Source organism: Macaca mulatta, chromosome X (genome assembly GCF_049350105.2).
Source record: "Macaca mulatta isolate MMU2019108-1 chromosome X, T2T-MMU8v2.0, whole genome shotgun sequence".
NCBI lineage: Eukaryota > Metazoa > Chordata > Mammalia > Primates > Cercopithecidae > Macaca > Macaca mulatta.
This window is the reverse complement of record NC_133426.1, coordinates 130,475,854-130,496,439: the sequence shown is the minus strand read 5'-3', so window position 1 is coordinate 130,496,439 and position 20,586 is coordinate 130,475,854. Positions and strand designations below refer to the sequence as shown.

General features: G+C 35.7%; 1 protein-coding gene across 24 annotated transcripts in view; it reads right to left on the bottom strand.

The window, feature by feature from the left end:
* Positions 1 to 20,586, bottom strand: part of STAG2 (STAG2 cohesin complex component) — a 140,013-nt gene that overhangs the window by 43,745 nt on the left and 75,682 nt on the right. For all 24 annotated transcript variants that reach the window (XM_015128143.3, XM_077988336.1, XM_077988340.1 and 21 more), the window contains 9 exons: positions 15,844 to 15,920; positions 13,116 to 13,320; positions 11,041 to 11,192; positions 9,469 to 9,542; positions 8,226 to 8,349; positions 7,314 to 7,412; positions 7,132 to 7,211; positions 2,321 to 2,428; positions 886 to 997 (listed from right to left, as the gene is read on the bottom strand). In XM_015128143.3, coding sequence (XP_014983629.1) covers positions 886 to 997; positions 2,321 to 2,428; positions 7,132 to 7,211; positions 7,314 to 7,412; positions 8,226 to 8,349; positions 9,469 to 9,542; positions 11,041 to 11,192; positions 13,116 to 13,320; positions 15,844 to 15,920 — 1,031 coding nt within the window. The remainder of the gene's footprint in view (positions 1 to 885; positions 998 to 2,320; positions 2,429 to 7,131; positions 7,212 to 7,313; positions 7,413 to 8,225; positions 8,350 to 9,468; positions 9,543 to 11,040; positions 11,193 to 13,115; positions 13,321 to 15,843; positions 15,921 to 20,586) is intronic.

Sequence of the window (20,586 nt, the reverse complement as noted above, 5' to 3'; positions counted from 1 at the left end):
AAGAATAAAAAACCAATTATATATCCATATATAGAAATAACTAGAAAATTAAAAGGCCCGATCACTAATCAAATAATATGTAATATGAACACCAAAATAAATTTTGAGCCCTCTCAAAATCTGGCTAACATTGTAGGTTTCCAACTTTAGGGAGACTAGTTTAAGTCCACATCTACAATTGCAATGGCAGCTACCAACATTTGAAATCTTACAGTGTTCTAGATCTGTGTTAAGTTTTATACAACTTATTTCAGTGTTAACTAAGAATTTATTACTCATCTTTTTACTAAGAAACTGAGGCTTAGAAAGAGTAAGTAGCTAAACCAAGATCACACAAATAGTAAGCAGAGTAATCCAACTGACAAATAGGATTTTGAACTCTAAAATTAATATTCTCAGCACTATACATAAATCCAACTGTTTGAACATCTTACTAAAAGTAGAAAGTGGCTGGGCACAGTGGCTCACGCCTGTAATCCCAACACTGGGAGGCCAAGGCAGGCGGGTCACTTTAGGTCAGGAGTTCAAGATCAGCCTAGTCAACAAAAAATTAGCTGGGCATGGTGGCACACACCTGGAAGGCCAGCTACTCGGAAGGCTGAGGCAGAAATGCTTGAACCTGGGAGGCAGAGGCTGCAGTGAGCCGAGATGGTGCCACTGTATTCCAGCCTGGGTGACAGAGCGAGACTCCATCTCAAAAAAAAAAAAACAAAAACAAAAAAAGTAGAAAGCATATTTTTAAAGAAATTTGGGGAGTGGGTAGATCTCCATTCTATTCACAATTTACTGTGCTACAAGGAATATATATTTTCTTAATGTGCCTCATTCTAACCCCTTTTCCAAAATTTTTTGAACCTAAGTATAAAATAAATACTATCAACTAACCTCACTTTCTAGAAAGAAAAAAACCAACGTCTTAACAAGGTTGGCATTTGGACCTTGTCTTCCTCTTCTTTTCATCATTCCATCCTCCTCTGGATCTCTACGACTGAAGAGCCTGTGAAAAAAGTAAAATATTTATTTTATGACAACAACAACAAAAAATTCCTAATCAAAAAAAAATTAAGTGGATTTCGTATCTAAGGATCTAACAAAGGAGTAAAGGAGAACTGGATAAGTACGATATCATCCAACATTATGGCACACCACGCAAATAATTGCTATAAACCTTTTTCATTTCACGTTTGATGGTAATTCTAAGTCCTTTTAAACTAATTTCTCAAGTTAATTGTACCGTTACAAAGTATTTGTTTTTAAAAACTTTACTGTATTTTATATAACTGTTGCCTTTCATAAAAGTAATACATTGACAAAGCTACACCATTTATGCTAAAAAATCTATGATACACATTCATCTTGAAAACAAAACACATACTTTCCTTCCATCCTTCTTGCAAAATTACCCCAACTTACTGTCCTTTTACTATGGATAGCATGGGCATTTTTCCTCATAATCAACAAGAGAATTAACACTAAACAGCAATGAATAGAAAACTGTAGTGTAAATGTTTTATGCCACCTACTCTTTCTAATAATTGCTGCACCCCCAACAGGCATTTTAATAAAATCATAGCAACAAGAAAAGTTTAATCTATATGGCTCAAAATGGTCTCTTTGAAAGCCATTATATAACAATCTTTGAGTGTTTTCTGTGATCAGATATTCACACTTCTACTCATACTACCTAATCTGAGTTAAATAGGATCATAAAAGTAAACAGACTGTAGAATTCTTGGGATTCTTATGTCGAACTTTATTAAGTACTTGAAGAACCTTTTAATATTTTCTAAAGCAAAGGAAAAATAAGTTTGAAGACTAAATATAGCCTGTAGTCCCAGCTACTCGGGAGGCTGAGGCACGAAAAGCGCTTGAACCTGGGAGGCAGAGGTTGGTTACAGTGAGCTGAGATCGCACCACTGCACACTCCAGCCTGGACAACAGAGAGAGGCTCTGTCTCCAAAAAAAAAAAAAGACTAAATATAGCATAAGCAATATTTAGAAGCTGAAGCAGGTATTAGAAGGGTAAACAATTAGGAAGGTCAGCCTTAATATTATAATATAGTTAGGTATCTTTCTAACCATGTTCACTGAAAGACGTGGGTACATTTCCCTTTAAAGATCTAACTTAAATAAATAAAAGAACTTAGGAGAAATCTAAACTTGTAAAGGAAAAAGTAAAATGTGAAAGCTTCGATATGATCTGTAGTAATTTTTAAAATAAGTTATATATATATATAAAATCTTAATGTCAAGTGTAACATAACAAATTACTGTTATGAAAGTATGCCTCAGAAAATGAGTAACAGAAATATAGATTTACTTTTTGAAGAGAAATTCTCCAGCTGCTACTGCTACTGGCCGGTGAGCTGAATAAACCAGGTGATAGACATTTTCACAATCTTCTGCAGTAAGAACTTCTTCACTACTCCTAAGAAATAAGCAGTAACAGGTGCTTTTAGTAACATCATAATTCTAAGCATATTAACAGTACCAAAATTTATGTTTATACTTTTAAAAAGTTGTAAAGTTTCACAAATTCGTGTTAAAGGAAAAAAAAACAAATCAAGCTTATTTAATCGCCATCTACCAAAATCTATCAAAGATAAATGGCAGGTAAAATTAAAACTGAATGCAGAAGGTAAACAAACGTTTAAGAGAATTATGTCACATGGATGCTAACAGAAGAAGAAGACAAAATAATGAAAACTGATATAGAAAGTAAAGAGGCAGCAAGCTAAAAGCTTAGAGTTAAAAATCGCAGATAATATAATACTTTGCTTATATTTCATAGTAATATTAAGTCACAACATTACATCAAAATATACTAATGTCTCATTTATATCACATCAATCAAGAATGCTTCATCCACCATGTACTGAACACCATATAAGGCAATGCAAGTGGTTTTCCCAAATAACTAAAATCTAAGTGCCAAAGATCTTTAATTGCAATCACTGGGGGAAAAAAAATCTTACTAAAATGTAATGTTCATTTTCTTTTTCTTATCCTTAAAGAACAAAATAAGCCTAACAAAATATTTTCGATAATCATAATCATTATTAAGGTCCATTAACCACAGTACCCCAGAGTAAACACTGTGAATTCTTCCCTTGCAACTGCATTTAGATTCCTGGCCCCTGGGAGGTCTTTCTATCCCAATATGCTTCTAGTCTACTGTAATATATAATCTAGGTTTTTACTATTATATATAAATTCAAATTATAGGACCACTGCCAGAGGAAAAAAGCCTAAGAAGACTGGATAGTTGAAGCACACAGATCCTCTTTTTGGTTTTCTGTTGTGCTGAAAGCTTCCAGAAGTCTGATGTCTAAGAAGTATTACTTCTTTTTGAGAGAAAAAGATACTAAATTGTTAAAATTCAAGTTTCAAAAGCACATTGATTTCAATTGCTCTTTATATAATATCAGATTGTTCTTGGAAAAATAACTTTTGTGTTTTTAACAAAATAACCCTGAATCAGGCTGGGTGTAGTGGCTCACACCTGTAATCCCAGCACTTTGGGAGGCTGAAGTGGGTGGATCACTTGAGCCCAGCCAGGTGTTTGAGACAGCCTGGGCAACATGAGACCTCATCTCTACAAACAAACGGAAAGAAAAAAAAATTAGCCAGACATGGTGGGACTACAGTAGCTATAGTCCCAGCTACTTAGGAGGCTGAGGTGGGAAGATGGATTGAGCCTGGGAGGGCGAGGCTGGAGTGTGAGCCGTGATCACACCACTGCACTCCAGCCTGGGTGACAGAGCAAGACCCTGTCTCTAAAAAACAAAACAAAAAAACACTGAATCAAACAAGTTAAAGTATTGTAATTCTACAGAAGTTCACTCATTTTAACTTTTTGAAAAGGAACGTTTCTAAGACATTTAAATTATTAGGTATATAGATGGCTGAAAATCAACATGAATGGCTATGTCTATTATCTTTGATAAAAATATCAGAAATAAGATGCTTCTAGTGTACTATGGAGGATGGTGGGAAAGAAGCTATAGAAATATATGTAGCATACTACTACTTTATTTCAGAATTCTTTCAAAAATTTTATATACAACATGTGTATATAACATTTATGATTTTAAAATATAATTAAAAATTAAAGAAAGAATGCAACAGTTAACAGACTGCTCAAGAAATTCCAAGGTAAGTGAATTCCCTGAATTGTCAATATCTGTAGAACTACCTTCTTTTTAACTACTGCAATGTTGTCCGATTCACAGAAATGGGAATAACCACTACCATCTCACTGAGCTATGGTATTAAATGAAATTATCCATATAAAGTGCTTATATTTGCTATTATCTTACATACTAATTTAATTCTTCCTCTATCTTTTTTTTTTTTTTGAGACGGAGTCTCGCTCTGTCGCCCAGGTTGGAGTGCAGTGCCTCAGTCTTGGCTCACTGCACGCTCTGCCTCCCGGGTTCACGCCATTCTCCTGCCTCAGCCTCCCGAGTAGCTGGGACTACAGGCACCCGCCACCATGCCCAGCTAATTTGTTTTGTATTTTTTAGTAGAGACAGGGTTTCACGGTGTTAGCCAGGATGGTCTTGATCTCCTGACCTCGTGATCCGCCCGCCTCGGCCTCCCAAAGTGCTGGGATTACAGGCGTGAGCCACCGCGCCCAGCCAATTCTTCCTCTATTGATATGCACCCTTGGTTGTTTTCAAAATTCTGCTATTACAAACAATGCTTTGTTAGAGAACATGAGCATTTGAAATTCTGACAGATACTGTCAAGTTTTTCTCCAAGGAGCTTAGACCAATTTATACTCCCATCAACAATGTAAAAGGGCCTGTTATGGCATAGCCTCAACAATATAGTGTAATTACCAAACACTTTCTATCTTTGCTAAGCAAACAGATTTAAAAGTCTCACTTTAATATATATGTTTATAAGGGTGGCCCAACATCTTCTCATGTTTAAATTCATACTTTTCTATCAATGATCTGATCCATATTTGACTGTTTTCCTATTATTACAGATTTAATTGATTTGCAGAAATTAACTCCTTTGATGCAAAAATATCTTGCCCAATCTGAGTTTTCTGAGTTGGTATTTTATGCCATACAGACATTTTTAGGTTTTTATATAGTTAATTCATTGATCTTTTTATATCTAGCTTTTGTGTCATGCTCATAAAAGCCTTACATGGTCATTTTATTGATGCATATGTGTTTATCTCTATTTTTATTCTGCTTCATTGATCTTTTTTGTCTATTCATGCACCAGGACCAAAAATTTTAAATTACTATGATTTTATAATACATGACTTAAAATTATATTGGGCTAGTCCTCACTCATTAGTTTGTATCATACTCTTCTGGCAACTCTTACATGAAAAATTTTCCATATGAAATGTCACAATTTGCTTGCTATGGCCAAAAAAAAAAAAAATCCTTTGCCTTTACTATTTACATTGTGGTAAATATACAGAATAGGAAGACTACAAAGCCTTTAAATACTGAGTTTTTCTAGGTGAGCTTTCCAAATTCAAGGTTTCTTTTATGTCCTTTAGTTGCATTTTATTAATGTTTCTTTGCATATACCTGGTAGATTTCTTATTTCTAGATATTTTTATAAAAAATTGTATTATTTTGAAATGAGAAGACTCTGATTTTTAACTCTCTCAACATACTACCCAAGTGCTTGGTATAGAGACATCACCTGATAAATATTTATCCTGAAATGCAGAAAACAAGTGTTGGTGAGGACGTACAGAAATTGGAAATCTTGGCCGGGTGTATCACGCCTGTAATCCCAGCACTTTGGGAGGCCGAGGCGGGTGGATCACCTGAGGTCAGGAGTTCGAGACCAGCCTGGCCAACATGGTGAAACTTCGTCTCTACTAAAAAAACAAAAATTAGCCAGGCATGGTGGCAGGCACCTGTAATCCCAGCTACTTGGGAAGCTGAGGCAGGGGAATCGCTTGAACCCAGGAGGTGGAGGTTGTGGTGAGCCGAGATCATGCCACTGCACTCCAACCTGGGCAACAGAGCGAGACTCCATCCATCTTAGAAAAAAAAGAAAGAAAAGAAACTGGAAGTCTTGTACATTGCTGGTGGGAATGTAAAATAGTCCAAGCTTTGTGGAAAGCATTATGGCGGTTCCTCAAAAAAAAAATTTAACAGAATTACCATATGATCCAGCATTCCACTTCTGGGTATACATGAAACAACTGAAAGCAGAGACTCAAACAGATACTTGCACATCTATGTTCACAGCAGCATTACTGACAATAACCAAAAGAACAGTCCAAATCTCCATCAATGCAAAAATGGATAAATAAAATGTGGAATATACATACAGTGAAATATTCAGCTATAAACAGGAGTACATGCTATAATAATGTATGAAACTTGAAGAAATTATGCCAAGTGAAATAAGCCAGCTGCAAAGAACAAATATTGTATGATTCCACTTACACGAAATATCTAGAATAGGCAAGTTCATAGAGACAGAAAATAAAACAATGGTTACCAGGATATGGGGGAAGGGGACAATGGAGAATCAGTGTTTAGTGGATACAGAGCTCCAGAATAAAGTGATGAAAAAGTTCTGAAGATGGATAGTGGTGGCAGTTGTACAACAATGTAAATATAGGTAATGCCAGTAAACCATACTTTAAAATGGTTAAAATGGTGAATTTTACATAATCTATATTTTACTACCATTTTTTAAAAAGGAAAAATATGAATAACATAACATCACTATCAGATATTAACATAGGTCTTAAATTCAGATTGTTTAAAAGTGCTATGAGAAGTATAACAGAGACATTCTTATAAATGCTCATACCCTAAAAGTGTAACAAAATATAATAAGCATGTTTTTTAATACACTGATGTGCTTAACTTATTTCAAGAGCATCAGAAACAGAAAAATAGGAAATACATCGGCCAAGAGAATGGGAACACATGAATTCCTAGCTCGGTCAGAATTTCCATATTCTACGGATCCTTCTTCCTGTGTTTTCTCAGCTATACATGAAGAAATTCAACTTCTAGCTGTAAAACTCCATTACTAAAATTTAGACCTAGATGAGTTTGAACCAAATACTCTAATGTATTATTTAGATATCTGAACATTAGTGCAAATATGCAACAAATACATACTTACTGTAAAACAAGAGTGAGTAATTTTATTGCTTGTACTGCAACATCATATTCTTTATCAAGGGTCATAGACACAATTCTATCCTAAGGACAAAAAAAAAAAAAATTAAAATATTTTTAAAAAGAAAGCAAGAGGAAAGTGTTTGCAAATGACAAGTTATTTGTAAATTCTTAAGTAATACTAACCTTGAACCGACTGGTAAAAAGTTCCAGTTTGGAATTAAGCTCTTTGTTATAATAAAGCCCTTGTAGAGCAGTAAGACATTTGAGTCTTACTTCACCTTGCTAAAAAAAAAAAAAAAAAAAAAAAGGAGACAATGAATTAAAACTCTATGTATTCTCAACTTCAATATTGAAGATGTATACAATATTTTCTACTTTAAAATTTTAAATATTTCATACCATAGCATTCCTTCAGAAACTATCATCTTTGATAATGCAAAAATAGTAATCAGTACATACATTTACAACTAAATACCTATGGGATTACTGTTTCTGAAGTTCAAAGGATAATTTTTGAAAATTTGTTCAGAACAAAACTATTGTGAAAAACAATAGAATCATGTGTCACAGTATATTTTCCACTATGGAAAGTAATGTTTGGAAAGAATTATATACAATTAACTTCTTCAAGGCAAGTGAAGAGGCAGCCTAAGAGAACGGTAGTTTAATGAAAACATATTAAAAAGGTCAGAAACCAAGCTGTAAGGTATAATCTGGCTAAGATACAGGTTTGTCAAAAGAGAAGATCAAAAATGAAGAATTTTTTTTTTAAGTACATAGCTCTCAGATAACAACAGAGTAATGGTTCTTCTTTGTGCCCTAAGAAATGTCTCACTCCTACCACCTTCATGATTCTAATATTTCAGCAAAAAACTGATTCACCATTAATGGTTAAATCAGTGGCCAGGATTCAAAAATATCTAGCAGACTTTATGTGACAGAAAATAAGTTTTTACAGAGAAGATAGAAAACAATAAAGGGGAGGCTTACAGAAATTTGTCACCAGGTATACATACAGGCAGATAACTCATGAATGAGAGCTGCAGGCAGCCACGCCGATGTGTAGAAAGAAGCAGTCTGAAGGGCACATCTTACCTTATCATGCATAGTCCAACCAACATATTTTAAATAACTGTCATTAAGAAAGGCATCACTATACATCTTCATCCAAATGCCAATCTCTTCAATGCATATAGCTCGAATTTCAGCTATCGCATCACTGAATGGAGGAAGGAAAAGCGATGCATAATTAGTGCCAATATACCACAAAACTTATGGTTTATTCAAGAGATGCCAAGTACTTCAGATCTACTATGAATATGATACTATCTTAAGTATTACTAGAGATTAAAAATATATAAATGAAGCATGGGCCTGAATGCCAAAAGCTTACAGTCTAGATGGCAAAGCATAATTATCAACACATAAATACTTAAAATTATATAGAACTACAAACAAAATCCCATCCCCACACCTTTTATACCAAACGTATCCCAGTCTTTGCTCACACCTGCTGGGCATGGTGTGTTCAGAAGACAGCAGGCACACTTGTCTGCTAGAGCATAATTTCCAGGTAAGAATTATTTACACATTACACTGAGGCCAAGTTCAACTGGGATTTGAATGTTAGAATAAATGATTTTAAATTTATCTTGTAAGTACTGGTGAGTCATGGAAGGCAGAGGAATAACACAATAAAAGGATATTTTGGCAAAACTGCAATAATCTCTAGGCATAGAATGAAGAAACAGACTAAGGTAACGGTGACAATAGAAGTGAAAAGGTAAGAATGGACATGGAGACATTACAAAGCAAACATTAACCTGATTCAGTAACTGCCAAGTTGAGGATATGTGAAAGAAGCTGAATAAAAATACTACCAAAATTTAAGAATAGGTTACAGCAGAAATTTAATAAGATTACTATTTCTTTCCTCTGTTCATTCAAAACAGCAGAAGAAAACATCTCACTTTAACCTATCCAATTTTTCCCACTGATACTCAATGGAAGGGAAAAGAGTCAAGAGTCAGCATGTGCAGGTTCTACTAACATAGCGCATCCAAAGGCAATTAAGTATTATGTAGCCTGACTCCAAATAGCAGTAACTTCTACGGGCTACAAGTCAAGCACAGCATTATCCACTTTTCAGATGGGAAACACCAAACTCACAGGAGTTAAATAACTTGCCCAGAGTGACTCAGTGGCACAGTGTAGAGTCTAACATTGATTTTACTGTAACATTCTTGCCACTAATTTAGATGCCCTACACCAGTAAAAATGCAAACTTGCTGAGTAGAAATTATATAGTGCTACTTGAGAAAAAACTGTCACAACTTACCGGTATCTATGTACAAACACTCCTTTAAATATTGCATTCATCATATTTTCTATTTCATCTTGATTTTCCTGAAGCTGTAAAAAACACATCATTTCTTTTCAATTGTAAAGGAAGACAACCAAATGAACACCTGTAAGTTGTTATAAGCACGAGAAAAGCAGAATTCCCCAGTATTCTGGTGAATTTTGAATTTTACTAGACAACAGTAACCATATAGAAAAATTAACAGTTATATTATCAGGTAAAGTCCCTTAATACCTGAAACACTTGAATGGGATTTTAATATTTAGCTAGTAGATTTTTTTCCTAATGCTCATAAATTTCCACTAAAGAACTGTAAAGAAGGCCAGATGCAGTGGCTCATGCCTGTAATCTCAGCACTTGGGGAGGCCAAGACAGATGGATCACTTGAGGTCAGGAGTTCGAGACCAGCCTGGCCAATGTGGCGAAACCCTGACTCTACTAAAAATACAAAAATTAGCCAGGCATGGTGGCACAAGCCTATAATCCTAGCTACCGAGGAGGCTGAGGCAGGAGCTTGAACCTGGGAGGTGGAGGTTGCAGTGAGCCGAAATAGTGCCACTGCACTCCAGCCTGGGCAACAAAGTGAGATTCTGCCTCCCAAAAAAAAAAAAAAAAGGCACTGTAAAGAAATCTGTAGTTTATTGTTACTACATATCACTTATTATACAGCATATACATAAATTAAGGGGAAAAGTATCGATATTTCAAATTATATGAAAAAGATGAGGAATTTAGACATGGGGGAAATATGAGCAGGATTTTTCTTAGTTTTCTTGAGTCTGGATATGTTTTAAAGTTATTAACTATTTTGGAAATAACCAATTTAAAATTAGCTACTAATTTCCCCCCCAAAAAAATGCAGAATCAGGTCAATAATTCATAGATTACCACGATAACTACTGAACTCAACTGCATTACTAATATTTTTGAAAAATCAGACTTTGCCTATTTGAAATGAAAACAAACATCTCCATTATGAGATAGCTAAATAGTTTATCACCAATGAAGAAAGAATTTAAATTACAGCTGCAGCATCAAAAGATTTCATTTACTGTTATTTCACATAAGGCTGAAAAAATTATTTTCCTCATTCAAAGTTGAATTTGGTGGTCAGTCATTAATGTTAAACAAATGCCTTCTACTGTATAAAAAACACTGATTTAGATAGTAATAAACAGCTTATGTTATTTTTCAAAGTGATTTTATTTTTCAAAGTGATTTTAATTGTGAAACCTCTTTTCATCCTGACAAAAGGTTTTTCACCATAGAGATGAATAATACTAAAGCTTAAAACAACTTGTCAGACTAACCCCAGTCCCCTTACTTAAAGCCAATTACTCTTAATAGTAGTCCACGCAGACTGAAAATAAGAAAACAGTATTGCTGGCATGGATATTCATCAGAATTTTGTTGGGCAAATAGTTTGAAATGTTATTTACATTTAAATATTTCAAAAACAATTATCTGAGCCACTAGCAAAGTTATATCCTAATTAATGGTGACCAAGTTGGTCACACAATAGCCTAAATATTCAATATAAAAGTTTACCTCTTTCCGCTTTTGTAGAAGGAGTTCTAGCCTCTCATTGGCTCGTTTTCCAATCATTTTATTCCGTTCTGCTTCATATTGTCTTTGTGTATTATCCATATTAATGCTAAGATTTAGTGCCACATTCACCAAAGCTGTCATCAACTTCATAGCTATTTTTTAAAGAGTAAAAGTATGGTGAAATTAATCTAACAGATACAAAAATTTACAATTTAATATCAAATAGAAAAATTAAGCAGAAATGAGCTAATCTGCTTCTAACAAAAGAAAGATGCAGCTGCTACAAATGACAACAATAAAATAACAAAAAATAAAACAACTTTTCAGGAATTATCTCCTAATCCTCACAATGGCCCTCTCAAAAGTATTATACCCATTTCATTCATGGCAAAATTGAAACTCAGGGAAATTTTAAAATTTGCCTCAGTTCATATAAGCAGTCAAATCAGGATTCAAACCAAGGCAATCTGACTCCAGACTATCCTTAAATTCCATTATTCTATAATATGTTCCCTAAAATATTATAATCATTTTCATAGATCATAATTCACCTTCTAAAGTAAATTTTAGTTCACACAGAAGTTATTTAGCTATCTCAGTAATTAAAAGTAACTTGATGGCTTTACATCAAATTATATTTTATGAAAATGTTGAGGAATTTTATCAGTATTTGCTTTCCTTTCATTTTACTCTATAACATGACTGATGAAATTGTGAACAGATCTCCATGGAAAGTCAAAAGTATAAAGGGCAAAATGTCACTTAATTAAAGTGCTTTTTCATAAAGCTTCCTCCAGATCTCTACCTTCTGTTACTAAACTCTTACTCCTGATACAAGATTCTTATTGCCTGGGATTTAAAATTTATTAACTGAAAGATCTGATCACTTTTTGCTTTATTTAGCTTACTCCAGACTACTTCTCAGACTTAGTGCATTGCACGATACAACAACAATAAAATTACATCTTAAATTTGTGGCTATTGGCTCTCTTAAAGAAAGATTTCCCAATTTTCTGCTCTAAGTTAATTTCATGCTCCCAGCAATCCAGTTTGTCACTCTGATCTACAAGTACCCATCTTGCACCATAATCTTTGTTTTAATTTACTTTAGCCATCAAGTTCTTGACATTGCTACCTTAAGTGCATAAAGCAAGATCATATTCATGTTTTCTGACTTCAAACGTAAAAACAAAAACAACATATGGGAAACTGCATTTTCTCTTTAATAATGAAGGACTTAGAAGCATATCTTTAATCATAGATTTAATCATTTGAGAAAATCTTCTAAATGAAAAACAAACCACAGAGAATATAAAATATTTTAGTTAAAAATCAAAATATCATTAAGATTCAGAAGATTCAGAATACTATCATAACAGTGCCTATTTTATTTATTGAAACTCAAAAACAACATATTCAAAAACAGTGTATCACCAATTTCACCTTAAGCACAAAAGAGAAACTAATAGATTTTATGAGTTATAAAAATATACCTCATTTAATTAAACTTTAAAGAACAAAGAATTTGCCCCAGCCTAAAGTTACCCAGAAACATAAGAGAAATCAACTTTTTGCAGTGTGACTGAAAGAACAGGCATCACCCAGTAGGGTCCATCCTACCTGGAGAGGCAATGCACACCAAAGACAAACTATATGGTCATCAGGATCACATATCCAAAATGACTGTGATGATATCTCCAAATCTGCTGTCAATATCTTCCCTGGTAACATATCTTTCAAAAACCCACTACATACCTATCATCCAATTTTCCCTTCTTGTGGCATAGTATTTTTCAATAATCCAATGCATACCTACCATCCAATTCTCCCCTGTTGTGGCACAGTATGCATAATATACAAGAAAATCACCATATACTAGTCATAGTATACCTTCACAAAATCGAAACTGAAATTACCATCCCATTTCCCGTAATTCGCAGGAGGGATGAGGGGACTGTCCTCTTAGTGGTCACTTTATAAATAAAATTAATTAATTTGTATCTCTGTTATTTCCTTTCTCTTTCAATGAGAATCTTTTTCATCTCAAATCTAAGACGAAATTTCAAAATACTGACCTGCCAGGGTGCTTGTATGTCGAAATGCTCTGACTTGTGAGTCAGACAATCCTGTAAGAAGTGAAATGACTGTATCCATCATATACTCATCATATATGATACTATATTGACATTGCCGTACTAACACACCAATGAATTCACAAAAACTGGATTTGAACTTCTTCCACTGAGGACCGGCCATAGTAAGTGGATAATCTCCACTATCCTAAAACAAAAATTTAAAACAGCAATTTCATTTAGAATGCATGACAACATACCACTTGCTTTTGAAATACCCTAGACAAAAGCATGAAAAGGTATCTCTCACCTTTCTTCTCCAATAAATCCTCAAAGTAGGCAAGAGAACAATATATAAAGGTAGGGGTACCTCTGAATACTCTGGCTCTTTAAGATCAAAATAGATATTCTGAATTCACTTTAATCAATGAAAATATATACTAATTACTCAGGTTAAAATTTTTAAAAGCCTCCCTCATCAAAGCAAAACATCCTTGTGATAAGCACAGATATAAAGCAAAAGCAAACCCAAACCAAACCAAAATTATATTTTTAAATAGATTCAAAATGATGGAAACCATATTCTCAATCTAATAAAATGATGTGATGTATAAATCAACAAAACATTAGCTTCAAATACATCACGCGGTCAACAGATATAAACAATCATAATTTTTTAAAGAAATGGAAATGTAGCTAGTATTGCCTTGGAAGACTGCTACTCTGGTTTTCCTTTGCACAAGAGGGCATTCTCTAGTCTCCGGGTAAATTGAGATTCTCTACAAATCATTAAAAACAATAAAATACTTAGAAATAAAAGCAGAGACTAATACCATATAGAACATCTAAAAGTAATGGTCTCTGACAAGAGCATCCTAGAGATGTAAGGTAACTTTATCAGTACAGTTTAGTAAATTTTAAAAATTAATTTTTGTTAACAGAACATTTTTAAAAATCTTAAGTCATGTCACATGTAAGTACAGTTGAGTCTCATCTGAGAACAAGGTCCTGATATTCCACAAAAAAGTTTCCTGGGTATTTTCTGATTAGCTAATTTAGAGACTATATTGAAATACAGCATCTTAATTGTTAGTAACTTGGTTTGCTGACATTTTCAAATCATATTTCAGGACAATTATCTCAAATAGCTGTTTCCTTTTAGTGAGAAAGTTCTCACTAAAACATTTAATATTAAAAGGGTAAAAAATACCACTATTCAAAATTACTTCTCAACTACTTGGGGAGTGATTAATAGCACATAGGGATCATAAAAGTATTTTAACTCAACTATCTTTTAGAATAATAATTCAAAGCTCCTTCATCAGAGTAAGCAAGAAAAAAAAAACCAAATACAACTCAAATCAGACAAGGTTTTCTACTTGAAAATCCACAGTGAAAAATTTTGGAAGAGTAAAGCTACTGGCGCTGAAATACAGCAGTGACCCAAACAAGCCCAAATTCCTTCCTTGAAGAAGCTTAATTTATAGTAAATCTATATATGTATTTATTGGTAACGATACTTCAAAGAGCTCACTGTAATAAAGAATCAACTCAATCTAGCCCTAGGGAGGTAAGTGGGGGACAACTCAGTCTAAACTAATATGTAATCTTTGTTGTTCTTAAGAGCTTTTAAACAATAAAAATATCTATATACTCCTTTGCCCTAGCTATCAAGTTCCCTAAATATTGCTGAAATCTTCCTTTTACAACATTCCAGGATATGTTCTTATATTCTTCCTTGAAATTTTCATTTTTGGCAATAATAACTACCATTTATTAAGTTCTTGCTATGTTCTGGGAACTGTAAAATGTTAAGCAATTTTCAAACATTACTCAATTCAATCTTCGTAACAGCCTTATGAGTAAAGTACTATTAGGCCCATTTTACAGATAATGAAACTGATACTGGCCAGATGCAGTGGCGCCTACCTGCTGCAATCCCAGCACTTTGGGAGGCCAAGGTGGGCAGATCACTTGAGGTCAGGAGTTTGCGACCAGAGTGGCCAACATGGTAAACCCACACCACTCAACCCCCATCTCTACTAAAAATACAGAAATTATTCAGGAGTGGTGGCAGGTGCCTGTAATCCCAGCTACTTGGAAGGCTGTGGCAGGAAAATTGCTTGAACCCGGGAGGCGGAGGTTACAGTGAGTCGAGATCATGCCACTGCACTCCAGCCTGGGCAACAGAGCGAGACTCTGTATCAGGAAAAAAGAAAAAAAAAAGAAAAAAAAAGAAAAAAAAAAACAAAAAACTGATACTAAGACAACAACCTGCCAAAGGTCGCACAGGCATCATTTAATTAAATCTAATGCCAAAGCTCTTATTTACAACATTAATGCTCACAATTTTTTTTTTCTTTTTTTTGACGGAGTCTCACTCTGTTGCCCAGGCTGGAGTACAGTGGCGTGATCTCGGCTCACTGCAACCTCCGCCTCCCAGGTTCAAGCAATTCTCCTGTCTCAGCCTCCCAAGTAGCTGGGACTACAGGCGCACGCCACAACACCCGGCTAATTTTTTGTATTTTTAGTACAGATAGGATTTCACCATATTGGTCAGGCTGGTCTCGAACTCCTGACCTCAGGGGATTTGCCTGCCTCGGCCTCTGAAAGTGTGGGATTACAGGCATGAGCCACCATGCCCAGCCTAATGCTTAATTTAATAATACTTTCAAAAATAAGTCAAGATAAACATTCATAAGTTATCAAAACACTTAAGGTAGTAAGTTACCTCATCGAATTCTTCAGTCATTTTTCGAATTATCTCAGAGTTCTGCATATGTCTAAACATTTCTGCTGTGACAACTCCTGAAATTTGAAAATGTCAGAAGTTAATATATAGTGTGATAAAAAAAAATAAAGAAAACTTCCAAGTAAGTCTCTAAGAAGTCTATGGTCACACAATAAAAGGCATACTTCTTCCACCATCATCTAATGATCTTCACCATGATACTCTAATCTATAAATAAATGCTATCTATTCTCAATATGCACAAGAAAACAGCCCCACACTTCTGACAGATCTTTTTTCCTAACACAATTAACTTTGGCCATTTCTACCTGACTTACTTTACTCATGCTGTAATATTTATATTGGCTTTGTCTCTTTAACATAAACCATATGTTATCAAGAGTGAGATAGCATCTAGTATAACACTTAAAACCTTGGGGATGAAGCTGAAGACAAGGAAAAGAGTAAAAGCTAGAGTTCACTTTAGTCAAGCTTCTTTATTAAGCACTATTTCGTGTAAGGTAACTATATCCTAACATCCTCTAAAAGAGTTAAGTAGTAAATTGTAGTTCCCGCCCACCTAGATGCCTGTAATCTAGTTAAAAGTTAAAACTAAAGAATACCAAAAAGAAAAAGAAGTAAACTGTCAAAGGTAGTACATAATCGATGCCCTGATGTGTGGAAATGCCAAAGAAATGCTATAGCTCTGACTCCACCCCCACCAGAAAAATCACACGTTATACGCTAGAAAATCAAGAACTATGTCAAAGAGAAACAATTTGATAAGGACCTTTAGAATCTTACACAGGAGGATGGGAGAGGAAAAAAGAAAGGGTGCACATTAGAAGTAGTAAAACATTAGTCAGGTGGAGACCAAACATCAGAAAGGAAATTTCTAGCATGCAGTAGGAAGATATACACGAACTTCCACTGATGGGGCATCAAACTGAGAAATAGAGAGATGGGGGCAGGGGTAATCAACGTAAATACTAGATTTTCAAAATCCTGTTTTTATTGTTGAATTATTTGCTTACCAGTCTTCTCAGTAGAAATACCATAAATATAGTAATATCTAAGAGAAGAATGTCTTGGTACGGGAAGATGAGATTTATAAATGAGAACTAGATATAATTAACATAGATTTTTTTCAACTGACCAGAGCAATACTTTGTATATGCATGCGTGTGTGTGTGTGTGCGCGCCTGCGTATATACATAGCTGTAAAACCATAATCCCCAGCTTCACAGATGAGGAAACTAAGGCTTAGGCTAAAGCTAAAAGAAATTAAATAATTTGTCTGAGACTATTTACCTAAATCATGCTGCCTCCCACTTATCTGGGTAAGATTAATTTCTAGTGGTACCCTAGAAGAATCCTTACTTACCACAACTTAAAAAAAAAAAAAACTTAAAAAAAAAAAAACACCAGGCCGGGCACGGTGGCTCAAGCCTGTAATCCCAGCACTTTGGGAGGCCAAGACGGGCAGATCACAAGGTCAGGAGATCGAGACCATCCTGGCTAACATGGTGAAACCCCGTCTCTACTAAAAAATACAAAAAAATAGCCGGGCAAGGTGGCGGGCGCCTGTAGTCCCAGCTACTCGGGAGGCTGAGGCAGGAGAATGGCGTAAACCCGGGAGGCGGAGCTTGCAGTGAGCTGAGATCCAGCCACTGCACTCCAGCCTGGGCAACAGAGCGAGACTCCGTCTCAAAAAAAAAAAACAAAACAAAAAACAAACAAACAAACAAAAAAAAAACCACCAAATGATTGCTTTAAAAAGTTGATGAACTCGCCGGGCGCGGTGGCTCACGCCTGTAATCCCAGCACTTTGGGAGGCCGAGGCAGGCAGATCACAAGGTCAGGAGATCGAGACCACGGTGAAACCCCGTCTCTACTAAAAATACAAAAAATTAGCCGGGCGCGGTTGTGGGCGCCTGTAGTCCCAGCTACTCAGGAGGCTGAGGCAGGAGAATGGCGTGAACCCGGGAGGCGGAGCTTGCAGTGAGCCGAGATCGCGCCACTGCACTCCAGCCTGGGCGACAGAGCGAGACTCCGTCTCAAAAAAAAAAAAAGTTGATGAACTCAGGAGAAAGCACCATTTATCTGGCTAAAGAAACACTCTCTGCTGGGTACGATGGCTCATGACTGTAATTCTAGCACTTTGGGAGGCTGAGGTGGGCGGGTCACTTGAGGTCTGGAGTTCAAGACCAACCTGGCCAACATGGTGAAACCCCGTCTCTACTAAAAACACAAAAATTAGCCGGGTGTGGTGGTGCGTGCCTGTAATCCCAGCTACTTGGGGGGCTGAGGCAGGAGAATCACTTGAGTCTGGGAGGCAGAGCTTGCAGTGAGCTAAGATCACATCTCTGCACTCCAACCTGGGCAACACAGTGAGATTCTGTCTCAAAAAAAAAGAGGAGAGGAAAGAAGAGGAGAGGAGAGGAGAGAAGGGGAGGGGAGGGGAAGGGAAACACATACTCTCAAAAACCTTTTGAAAGGCTTTTGTTTTTAATCTAGAATCATGTATATCTCTTCAAAACCTTCCCATACTTCATACCCAGGTGCTGTATACCTCGGAATGCTAGAGAAAGAAAAGTAACTAAAGGCCTGAACATTTCTGTGAAATTAACATTTACATATAAATATATCTCGAAGCAAACATACTGCATACTTTTCAACAATCCCTCATTTCTAAAGCTCCTCCCCCTTCTCATAAACCACAAGACATCCAGAAACCCAAAAACAAGCAGAAAAAGACCTCAAAGCAGAAAAGAAAGTAGCTATCACAAATTCCATTCATTTAACTTTTGAGGCAGGTGATGAAGCCACCATTAGGACATAAGGCCAGAGCCTGCTGCCTTAAAAATGTGGGGGACATTTTTTTTACCAAGACTGCTAAAATCCGGTAAATCTAAAAGTGATATAGCAAGACTCTGTCACTGTTTTAAAAGAAAAAAAAAGAAAAAAAGAAAAGTGACAGCTGACTAGGAAAAAAAGAAGAAAACACTGGCCACAGAATCACCACCGAACAGTCAGGAGCAGCATAGGGCTAAACATCCCTCCATGCTTCAACAGTTGCAGAAGCCACCACTGTATTATAGAAAAATAACTGATGCTTTTAACAACCTTGGGTCTGCAGGAAATGTTAAATTACAGTAAGTATACTTAAAGAAGTTTCTAAGTCATTTATAAAAGAATTATATCAAAATAATTTTGTGTGTGTAAGTAATTAATGGCTTTATCTTTGATTATATAGTAAATTCCCCTTCATGGAGATTGCCTGATTCCAAGATAAACATTGCAGCAGTGCTCAAATTTACCTCACAATTTAAGTTTTCAATACCTTAAGTTTTTAGAAATCTTGACAAACTCACTTGTGACAAGGTCCAAATGTTGAGTTAGCAAGCTCCTGATTTGTAAACAAACTGATGCCAAAACAGGAATGAATTTGACAAAGGAAACATGCTCTGTGGCCTTGTTTTAAAAACAACTACAACTCAGAAGCCTAATTAAGAAACTCAGGCGGGAGTGGTGGCTCACACCTGTAATCCTGGCACTTTGGGAGGCCAAGGTAGGACAACTTCTTCAGGCTAGGAGATCGAAACCAGCCTGGGCAACAGAGAAAGACCTGTCTCTACAAAAAAAAAAAAAATTAAATTAAAAAAAAAATAGCTCATGCCAGTAAGGTGGCTCATGCCTGTAATCCCAGCACTTTGGAGGCTGAAGTGGGACGACTGCCTGAGGTTAGGAGATTGAAGATCAGCCTGGGCAACATAGCCAGATCTCTCTCTACAAAAAATAAAAATTAACTGGGCGTGGTGGTGCACACCTGTAGCCCCAGCTATTTCGGAGGATGAGGCAAGAGGATAATTTGAAGCCTGGGCAACATGGCAAAACCCCATGTCCACAAAAAATAAAAACATAAACAAAAAATTAGCTGGGCGTGTTGTCGTGAGCCTGTTATCCCAGCTACCCAGGAGGTTGAGGTGGGAGGATCACCTGAGCCCAGGAGGTAGAGGATGCAGTGAGCCATGATCACGACACTACACTCCAGCCTGGGTGAAAGAACAAGACTCTCTCTAAAAATAATAATAATAATAAAATAAAATAAAAGGGGAGACTTAAGATTTAAAATTTCAACTCGTTACATTATTTCCGGCCCCTGTTCAGTTGTATGCACTCAACCTTCCATTTGCAAAGAGTTTAATGAGAAAGGACATAGCCCTTGATTTTATGACACAACAAGCAGGTACTTGTATCCATCCTACCCCAGAAAAAAATGACTGGATATAGGCAAAAATAATTTTAGTATGTTCATCTTTAAACAGTCAACCTGGTTCAGAACCTTAAGGATACCATAGTAACATCACAACAACATCTCCTCTGAGCAGAAGTCAACTGAATTTTCTAATATTGAAATAAAGCTACATTTTTAAGGCAAATGAAGTAAACTAGGCAGCTCTCTATACGCTATGATTAAGACAATTTTTTAAATTTCTCAACAACTTAGTGACATTATAAAGATCACAGGCTCAAGAATTTAATATATTTGTCTCTTTCAGGCCTCACAGACAGGTAACATTTAATACACATACTACACTGAATGTTGTGATCAAACTCAAAATGCCAATGTTACTTGTTTTTCAAAGATATTATGGTATCTTTAAAGGAATACTGCAGAATTGAATTGCTTCTTACAATTCGTTTTCTGCATTTGTTTAAATAAATCATTCTTTACCACCTT